Below are 10,309 nucleotides of genomic sequence, written 5' to 3'. Positions count from 1 at the left end.
AGGCTGGGCCCGTGAGCCATGGCCGCTGGGCCTGCGCGTCCAGAGCCTGTGCCCCGCGGCGGGAGAGGCCACAGCAGTGAGAGGCCCGCGTACCGCAAAAAAAAAAAAAAAAAGACTAAATTACCTGCCCATCAGGTTAGATAAGCAACGAAAGAACAAACACACAGCACCTCACTGCCTTAGGCACCTAAGTGTGCACCTGGCTTAGCCAACGCTTTTACATTCAGTTTCTGCGGATGGCCCTGCCAATCCATCCTGGTTGGGGGGCTGGGTGACTCTGTCCCCCAGGTCAATCCCGGCTGTGACCAGCAGACCTTCCTCTAGTGCTCTAGCCTTTTCCTCCCATCTGCGTCCAAACACGAAGTTTTAGCCCCACTCTGTGACTGTAACCTACAGCCAGAGAAACCCAGGCAACCAAAAACTGGGGAAACAACAATAGACCCTATACCAGGGAAGGAATGAAAATGCATTTTTAATTTAGGTTTTGATTTTACGCTTCTAGTTTCACGGCTGTCATGGAAGGATAAAGATCCCAGAACACTGACCTCCATATATGGACTACAAGAAAATATATTTTTCCTTAAGTTCACTTTTTATTTAAGGACTGTTTTTTTTTTCAAAAGTGTTTAAAAGTTGAAAAGGAGATTGGCTCCTTTAAGCCTCAATCCACTGGGACCAAAGATCTTAAAACAGGTTATAAACATTGCAGACATGCATAAAAATGAAACTCTTTCAACTACAACATTGGTTAAGTAGGAATTAAACTCAAGTATTTAGGAATAAATCAGGTTTAAAATGTGTCAATTATAATGTCTATAAAAAGCATAGAGATCAAGAAAATTTCACTTACTCTTCAGGAATCCTTTCTCCAAATAAATTTTGGCAAATCATCTCAGAAATCTCAAATCAGTTAGATTTCAGGCCCCTGATAATGCATCCAACTACCTAAACCAGAGATGCCAATCTGGTTTCAATGTGCCCAGTTAATGATAAACTACTCCTTCCCCTCAATGTGTGGCAGGCAGACAACAGCTCCACTCCGCAAACAGGAAATCCAGAACACTAGAGAAAGGGAGATGTTTTTTTTTTTTTTCTTTTTTAAGAGAAAGGGAATTATTAAAGGTAATGCAAGTCCTGTCTAGCTGCCTGCTTCACTCTCTGGTATACAATTTAAGGGGATATTTTAAAGTTTAAAACATGAGCATGGGAGATTCTTAAGCTGATTTTTGACATTTCTATATTACTCCATTTGTTATTATCATGTTTTATGCCTGAAAATCTGAAACTTTTTTTTTTTTTTTTTTTTTTTTTTTGCGGTACGTGGGCCTCTCACTGTTGTGGCCTCTCCCATTGCGGAGCACAGGCTCCGGACGCGCGGGCCCAGCCGCTCTGTGGCATTTTGGATCTTCCCGGACCGGGGCACGAACCCACGTCCCCTGCATCGGCAGGCGGACTCTCAACCACTGCGCCACCAGGGAAGCCCTAAATCTGAAACTTTTAAACAGAGTTCCCTGGTTTTGTCAGCTTGCTTCCATCTGAGATTCCTGGCGGAAAGTCTCTGAACTTCCTGAACACGAGAGTTCTGAAGGTGCTCTGGGGCGCTGGCGGGAAGAGGACCTCGCCTCCTCGTTACACTTCAGTGTCATCAAGCCGCAGACCCGAATGCGAACACATCAACAGGGGTTATTACCTTCTTTTGACCACACAGGTAAGAAGAAAGATTACTTCTATTTTTTCTCTCATTCTTCAGCTAAATCATGGTATTTCAACTTCAGGCTGATTTCTAATTTCACAAAAAATCCTAGTAAATATCAAGTCCAGAGATCACCTTCAGAGCTTCTCTTCTAGTGGAACCCTGAGAGAGAAAATCTCCACACCAGAGGGGATGGTGTTTTACAATGAGTTTGTTGACAACGGCAACACAAGATGATTAAGCAAGAGGACATGTTTCATAGGGATTTCACCTACAGCCATAAATGTGGAGGTGCCTTCACTAATCCCGACAAGTAAAGAAATATTTTTTTTTTAAAGAAATATTTCTTTGGCTTCCACCCATCAGTCCAATAACAATGACGGGTCCTAACACTCTGGTAGTTTTATACCTCTGACAAATGTTTACCTAGGACTCTGGCCAAGCCTATTATTTTAGATCTTTTTGATCATCTGCAGCGGCCTAAGATTCAGTAAGCCTGGTAAACAGGTAAATGGCTGCTCAATTACTGATAACCAGAGTAACTATAAATGAGTGGAAAAAAAGGCTGATTTCAGAGAAGCCGGTTTCATTTACCACTTTGCTTCTAAGAACTGGAGAAAAAGAATAACCCAGGGAATTCCCTGGCAGTCCAGTAGTGGTTGGGACTCTGTGCTTCCACTGCAGGGGCACGAGTGTGATCCCTGGTACGGGAACTAAGATCCCACAAGCCGGCAACAAAACAAAACAAAATACAAAACAAAAAGAATAACTAGCCCGATAGCTCCATTCAAAGGGAAAAAAATGAAGGCCAAAGGTTACCGTTGATTAGTTACAAGAATCTCCAGGTGGCCCTATGGCAGCCTAACAAGATCTGCAATTCCCAAAAATACTTCTTTGGGTGTTTCCATAGTAAGTAGTGACTAACATACTTAAGGGATTCTTATGAGAGGTGCCCAAGGAGTCCGGCAGCTCTGTAGTCTGCGGACAGGTAAGCTAGGGTGACAGTACAGCACAGAGGTCAAGAACTGGGATTCCAGAGTCAGACTGCCCAGGGCTGAATCCAGACTCTCCTGATTTCTAGTGGTGTGGCTTTGGGCAAGTTACTTAATCCCTCTATGCTTCATTTCCTCAGCTTTAAATCAAGAGTTATCTGAATGCCTACTTTAAGGTCTGATATGAGAATCAAGTACAAAAACATAAAGTGTCCATTCAGCACCCTGCTCCTGCACAAAGTAAGCCCTCACAAAACGTTAGCTATTATTAACATCACGCAGACCTGCTGACAATACAGACTTGACCAGCTCTAGTCTAGTCAACACAGCTTGACTAAACCAGACTTGGCTACTTCGGATCACTGGAAAACCTAAGCCCAAGTTAGAGGTTCTCTGGCAGGGCTGGGAAGACCCAACCCAGCAGTTTAGAGAGAAATAATCCACCTCGTGACCTGACCTTGGAAGCCTCCCCGCCCTTCACGCTGACCTCAAATGTAGAATCAACAAGAAAGGAAACTTACTGGGCCCCTACTAAGTGCCAGACACAGTGTGAGACTCTCTCGTGTTATCTTTCATCCGGTGAGGAAACGGGCGCACATGCCGAGGACGTGCTTGGGGCATCACTTGTTTCCTAGCTTATTCCTGAGTTTATTCCTAACCTGGGCCTCCGAAATGAGGCTATTTGCCCGGGAGACTCTTCCTTGAATTTCTGGACAGCTGCACAAAAGGAGGACACAAGACTCCTGCCTCTGAGCCTGGACTCACTTCAGAGGCGGGATGTCCCCATGGAAGACTCAGGGACCGGACAAAGTCCTGGGGAGGTTTCCGGGTAGCCTTGACCTTGGTGCCTAAGATTCGTTTCACACCCTGCGGGCTGGAGGCGATGACACAGCCCCTTGGCCTGGGCAGGTATGTGAACCGAGCGTGGCACCGGGTCCCGGAGGACTTGGACCCCCACTCCACCTCCACCTCGGGACCCTGTTCCCTCCCGGGGGCGCGGGGGCCTCTGGCCTTGCCCTGACACAGCGCACGCGGTGCACCGGCCGCGGAGAGCTGGGGCAGAGGCCGGCCAGGACATCCCCGGCGCAAGGGTCGGGGCGGTGGGGACAGTTCGGCCGGCGATCGCGCACGTCAGCCAGGTCACGCGGCCTCCCCGCAAGGCTCCAGCCGCCCGAGGCGGGAACGGGGCGGTCGCCGCCAGCCCGGCCCCCCCTGAGCGACCCGGCCTAGCCTCAGCCCCGACGGCGGCCCACCGCAGGCCTCACCTCCCTGCGCACGTTCAGCAACGAGTAATAGTCTTCATTGTCCAGCTCCTCCTCGCTCAAGGCCGTCGCCATCTTCGCAACCTTTCACCCCGCCAAACCGGCAAGGCCGTGCTCAAGAGAGACCGGCCGTTCGCGGTCCAGACGGCGTGGGCCCGTGCGGCCGCTCCACAGCGGCCCCTGGCGGCCCGGAGTCGCACCGCCGCCGCCCAGCCCGGAAGAAGCGCGCCTGCGCCCTGCGCCCCCGCGCGGCCGGGGGCGGGACGCGGCGCTTCGGGCCCATCCACGTGCTGCGCGCGGAACTAAAGCCCAGTCAGGGCGCCCAGAGGCTGTGCCCGGGCTGGAGAGGACGACTTTGCGGTCACACCCGGGGGTCGTTACAGTCTGGGCGCCGGGGAGATAGGCCCCTGCTACACCCCCCTGTCTCCCCGCCGGCCTCCAGGGCGGGGCGCATCCGGATCCCAAATATAGCCCCACCTGGGCCGCTTCGCCAGCACCGCCCCCCAACCCCCCGCGGGAGGCTACTCCAGGCCCCACTTGCTGACTTGTCACAGGAAACTTCCAGAACGTCATGTGTTCCTGCCTCAGTGGTCTTTGCCTTTTCTTTTGACCACCCGGAACCCTGCCCAGAGCACGGGCCTCCTCATTTTCATTTTTTATTATTGCCCTATATTTAGGGGCACCTGGCCATTTTTCTGCCGCTTAAATGAGGAGGCAGTAGCCACTGGGTTCCCGCTATAATTTTCTCTGGCCGGCTTGTATACCTACAGACCCTATCACAGAGCTCTTCTCTTGTAAATTTCTATCTTATAATTTAGCGTTGGAGCCTAATTGATGTCAGTCTGGTGCCTGCTGCTTGGTGCGTTGTTAAAGATGTCTCGGTTACATGATGCAGTTATCAAGAGGAGGTGGACAGGAGAGCTCCCATGGTCTTGTAACCGGTTTGGTTCCTGCTGCCCTGTACCAATTCTTCATTAATTCTCAGTAAGGTTTGTAAACCATCGATTTAGAATCATCCCCGCTGCCTTTCCTAAGCAGGCCTCCTGGGAAGCCCCAAACACCTGTCTGTGGATTTGAGAAGTTGATTTCTTTCTCTTGCTAATTTTTGACCAGATGTGCACCATCTGGGCCTGTGTATGGTCCCTTCCAAGTTGCCCAGCCCTCTTAAGGATCTTCTGGCATGAGACACTTAGGTGTGCTGAGACTGGTTATTCAAGAGTGTAAAGTCAGTGTGGAACAGACTGTCAGCCCAGGTTGTAAATTAAGAGCTTTTTCTTTATCTGCATGAGGTTTCCTCACAACACCTTTCTTTCACAGACACATTCCATCAGCTATTCCAGCAATTTTTTTTAATGGTTTTTACTTTTTTCTCCGTTTCAGAGCAGTGATGAGGGCTAAACTGCCCGCTGACATTTGCTGGTTTTTAAGAATTTCTTACCGAGAGGCTGGGGGGAAAGCTACAACGTTATGATATTCTTTTTTCCTCAGGTTTGTAGACATTAATTGGGCCATAATGCTCTGCTGGGTAGAGAAGTCCTTTGCCATCTTCCCTCTGCTTTGGAAAACACTGCCTCTAGGAATTACTTGAACGGAACGTAACATATGTCTCAGAACGCCCAGGTCTGTGTTGCTATGATCGAGAATGACCTGGTTTTTATCACCACTCTAACAAAATAAATAGTGACTCAGGGATGCTCTGCGTTTTTGTCCTCTCTTGGGCCCACAGTATTTTGTATTATGGTTACTTGGAAAGTGGTTGTGAAAAATGGGAAATAAACTTGGATACACCACAGGCTTGAGAATATATTTACTTTGGAGGTTGGCTCTCTTGTTTCTCCCCTCCAAAACCCGAATCTATGGTGGGCAAGATAATGAAAACCAGGAGCAGTACAAATTTCTAAGTTAACACACACGTCCAACAAACTACTCACACCAGAGCAAGTGACAAAACTCAGCCACGTTAACTCATTTCCTTGCACTTTTGTTTTCTTTTTATTGGGTAAAGCTGCAAAGCAATTTGTCACTTAGCTGCAAAGCCTAATATGTAATACATTTATATAAGTATATGTACGTGTGTATGTATTAAACATGTATATATAATTGAAACAGGAGGGAAGGGGGCAGGGCACAACCTTTAAAAGAATAACAGTAGTCGTTGAGGATATCACAGAAATTGGTTGGAACCGATTAGGTCCAAAATGGCAGAAGATCCAACTTCCAGTGGACCTTGAGCCTCATTATCTGTTCATTATAATACCTTAGCATATGCTAAATGACACACCCACAGGTGCCATGACAGTTCTGAGGCCAACCATAAAAGGCCAAAAGTGGGCAATGCCTAATTCCTGGAAATCCCCACCCCTTCCCCAAAATAGTAGGAATAATCTTTCCACTCATTAGCCTGTGAAATTACCCAGCTCATAGAAACTAACTACCCCATATCTGGGGGCCTCTCGCCTTCTGAGATGGCTCGAACTCTGTAGAGAGTGTTTCTCCCAGGGCTGCTCTTACCTTTTGAGATGGACTGCATTCTGTTTCTGGAATGGGTATGTCTCTAAATAAATCCACTTCTTACCACTTTGCCTTGCACTGAGTTACTTCTGTGCTGAGGCATAAAGAACCGGAGCTTCATGAAGTCCTGACACCAGGTGTGTGATCTTACTTAAAAGACAGTGGGTTCAAGTCCCAAATGTGAGTTTTGCCTGGGTTCAAGTCCCAACCTGAGTTGTGCAGTTTCATAATTGTTATTTAATTCTCTCATTGTTAAACAGTAACTATAAGGATGTTCTCCCCTACCATCATCATGTTCAGAATGACCCCAGAACATTTGGCCTCTCAGCACAGCCACTCAAGAAGTCTCCTCTGTTTAAGGGCTCGACCCTGGGCCCTCCCATCTAGCATGTAGGGTTAGGGTTCCCAGAGTACATACAGGATGCCCATTAAATTTGAATTCCAGATAAACAATGAGTAATTGCTAGTAATATTGCATGGGGCGTACACATATACTAAAAAAAAAATTCATTGTTTATCTGACGTTCAAGTTTAACTGAGTGTCCTGTATTTTTATATGTCCTGCATCTGGCAGCCTCAACTAGAAACCCTACAATCCTTCCCCGTTTCTTGAGTGATGCTACAGAGAGATGAGGTGAGCAGCCTGAATCCACACCCCTTTCTCTGTAATTCAAGAGAAAAGTCACCTATAATCTTTTTGTTATTCTCTTGTCACTGAGCCCAGATTGGGCTGTCATGCTTGTTTGCCAGCCGTTCATAGCCTTGCTCTCCCTCTCCCCTCGTGAACTCTGATAACCCTGTTAAGAGGAGTTAAGAAAAAAAAAAAAAAACCTTAGCTAAAGAAAAGAAGGGAGAATCTGCAGGCACTCAAGAATTAAATTTTCTTGATGTTATCTCTTCCCTTAGCATTTCAGTGACTCATCATTGTCCTCTTTAGCCAAGATGATAATTGCAGGAGGGTCGGGTCACCCAGAGGAAGATCCACACCTGCTTGAGTGAGATAGGGCAGCCTTGGCAGCATGGCAGGAGGCACAGGCAGCTGTTCAGGGATAGACTGGAGGCCTCGGGACTCACCCGTTTTAGACCTGCCATTCTGTCAAAGTATGCGTCTCCAATATCTCCAATTCAGACCTTCTGCCTTTGGAACTCAGCATTCCACCTACGATGTCATCCATTTGTTGTGCCTGTGGTACTTACTGGTTTTGCCTGCTGTTTGCAGCTTCACGTCCCGTGGTCCCTATGTGTTCATCTATCCTAATCCATCAGCTCCCAGCTGGGGTCCCATTCCAATCTGCTTTCTCGGCCGTTCAGTGATGTCATAATCCTTTGGCCTTTGGCTCTGTCCATCACATCCATTCCCAGTTTGGTTTGTCTCTCTTATCTACCTTTGCACATTCCACCCAGGTTGTCGAGAGTAGCTGAGGAAAGTCTTGGAAGATGCAAAGTTGATGCTTATTGATGCCGAAAGCTCGACCTTTGTGCACCGGGTGTCGAATCAAATCTTGGAGACAGAGTTTTGGGTGAAGTAGCAAAGAACCGCTTTATTGCTTTGCCAGGCAAAGGGGGACACAGCGGGCTCGTGACTCTCAAAACTGTGTGGCCCCACCTGGGAGGATTTGGTGAGGAGTTGTGTGTTTTCTTTTTAAGAATTTACTAAATCTTTATTTCCCTAATTGCGGTATTAACAAAAATTTCTCACAAAATGTATAAAACAGCATAAACATCTGATAGATACACTAGTATTAGTCATACTTTTTCTTTTACTTGATTAGCATTTGTTAAGAAAACAAATGGCCAAAGTGCTTAATTTTCATTTAGAATGGAATAATCTGGCCTAACTCTGACCAATAGTTAAAGAAAATAGTAGAGAAAAAAAAAAAGAAAATAGTAGAGGATACAAGTATTCAAAATTTTACATGAATAAGGAGGGTTTGCTATTTTGTCTGCTAAAGATTTTTACCTCAACTTTAAATCTTCCTAAAATGCCAACATCCCAAAATAAAATTTAGTATCACCTGACTGTAGACTGAATAAACCTTCAACATCAATCCTTAGCACCACAAAGTCATAACACGTTTTTTTTTTTCATGTAAGGACCAAGCAGTTTTAAAAACAATCTAAATGACCTCAAAGCATTCTTGGTGTGGAGTTTAATAGCAATGGTTCAAGGGCGGGGTTACTGATAAGGATTAGGGTGTGTGAAGGACCTGTACTCCTTTAATCTGGCCTCAGGTAATCTCTCTTTTTTTTTTTCAGTACACGGGCCTCTCAATGTTGTGGCCTCTCCCGCTGCGGGGCACAGGCTCCGGACGCGCAGGCTCAGCGGCCATGGCTCACGGGCCCAGCCGCTCCGCGGCACGTGGGATCTTCCCGGACCGGGGCACGAACCCGTGCTCCCTGCATTGGCAGGCGGACTCTCAATCACTGCGCCACCAGGGAAGCCCAGGTAATCTCTTGATAAATTTCTCTGGTTCCTTTAATCTGGCCTCAGGTGGTCTTCTCTGGAATGAAGAATTGCAGACATCTTCCATTTGTTGGGGGTTTTAGTTCTATAAAGGGTTCAAAGATATTGTCTTGTGCATCCCTTGAGGTGGAACCAGGACCCTGCCCCAAGGCTACACTTTTGTTTCTTGGCTGCTCCTCCCTTGTCTCCGCATCCCCTCCCTTCCCTGATTAGCAGTTGTTTGAATCTGCCTTTTGGAACTCAGGGAAGGTCATCGAGGCTGAACCGAGAGGCTCCCGTGCCCAGGAGCCCCACGGGGGTCCTGCGAGGTTTCATTATCTGACTTTAACTGGCCCCCACTGTTACTTGGCAGTCCTATTATACTCCTCTCTTATAATACGCTGTACATTCCCCCACAGCTTATCTTTAAGTTTGAGACAATATGCGGGAATGGGCATTGGCCTTTCAGCAATTTGCAAGAGGGAAGTGATTTCTGTTCTAGTGGAATTAACACTCCAATGTGTGGGGGAGGGGTGCAGACAATAAACAAGTTAGTTAATAAGCAAGATAACTGCAGATGCTAAGTACTAAGTAAAATAAAACACAGTGATGTGATACCGGAACGTCTCAGATGGAGGGAGGTCATGTGAAGCGGGCTGGTTCTGGAAGATTTGTCTGGGGAGGTAATTTTGAACCAAATGACAAGGAGGATCTGGCTTTGCGAGATCCTGAGGAAGAAACTTCCAGTGCAAAGGCTTGGAGACAAGGACAAGTTTGGTGTGCTCCAGGGATGGGGAGAGAGAGCCGGCGAGCACGAAGCTGGTGCAGGTTGGGGAGGACAGTCGGAAGAGATGGAGAGGCTCAATCGGGCGGGGTTGGGGGGGCTCATGGAGGGGAGGGCGGTGGTCAGGAATTTAAGTTTTATTCTGACCACAGTGAGGAGCATTGAAGGATTTTAAGCAGGGAAGAGACGTGGTCTGATTTTTCCTCCCAAAAGACCACTTCAGGGAGACTGGGTTAGAGGGGGCAGGAATGGAAGCATCTCCTCACCCCTATCCTGTTCAAGGTTATTCCGGGAAGAGAGGATGGTAGACTCGGAATTGGACTAAGCAATGGGATGGTCAGGTATAGAATGCAAGTTGGACTTCAGTCAGCAGGAATTGCTGATTGGTTGGGTCTGGGGTATGGAGAAAAGAGAGGAATGAATGGTTATGCCTGCATTTTGGCTTGAGCTACTGGGTAGTAAGGCCATGTATGGAAGACTATGGAAGAGGCAGGCTTGGGAGGGGAGTAACCAAGAGTTCTATTTTGGAGAAGTAGGTCTTTGTTAGATCTCCCCATGGAAATGGCACCTGCTGTTTCTGCTTCCTTTACTGCTCACTCTTTCATTTATGCAGTCAGGCTCTCA

The 10,309-nt window shown here is 47.4% G+C and overlaps 1 protein-coding gene and 1 long non-coding RNA gene across 3 annotated transcripts in view; one reads left to right on the top strand and one right to left on the bottom strand.

Moving 5' to 3' along the window:
- Positions 1 to 4,051, bottom strand: part of DNAJC11 (DnaJ heat shock protein family (Hsp40) member C11) — a 74,845-nt gene extending 70,794 nt beyond the window's left edge. The window contains exon 1 of the mRNA XM_007110207.4: positions 3,951 to 4,051. Coding sequence (XP_007110269.1) covers positions 3,951 to 4,022 — 72 coding nt within the window. The 5' untranslated portion in view covers positions 4,023 to 4,051. The remainder of the gene's footprint in view (positions 1 to 3,950) is intronic.
- LOC114485961 (uncharacterized) lies at positions 1,279 to 8,071 on the top strand. Of its 2 annotated transcripts, none has more exons than XR_003679204.2 (3): positions 1,279 to 3,594; positions 4,766 to 4,936; positions 7,863 to 8,071. It is a non-coding gene; the product is annotated as an uncharacterized lncRNA (long non-coding RNA). The 2 variants fall into 2 exon arrangements; XR_003679203.2 differs by lacking the exon at positions 7,863 to 8,071 and adding an exon at positions 5,436 to 5,729.
- The last annotated feature ends 2,238 nt before the right edge of the window (positions 8,072 to 10,309 follow it).

Source organism: Physeter macrocephalus, chromosome 3 (genome assembly GCF_002837175.3).
Source record: "Physeter macrocephalus isolate SW-GA chromosome 3, ASM283717v5, whole genome shotgun sequence".
In the NCBI taxonomy this organism is placed as follows: domain Eukaryota; kingdom Metazoa; phylum Chordata; class Mammalia; order Artiodactyla; family Physeteridae; genus Physeter; species Physeter macrocephalus.
Note: the sequence above shows the minus strand (reverse complement) of the source record. Positions and strands in the feature narration are given on the sequence as shown.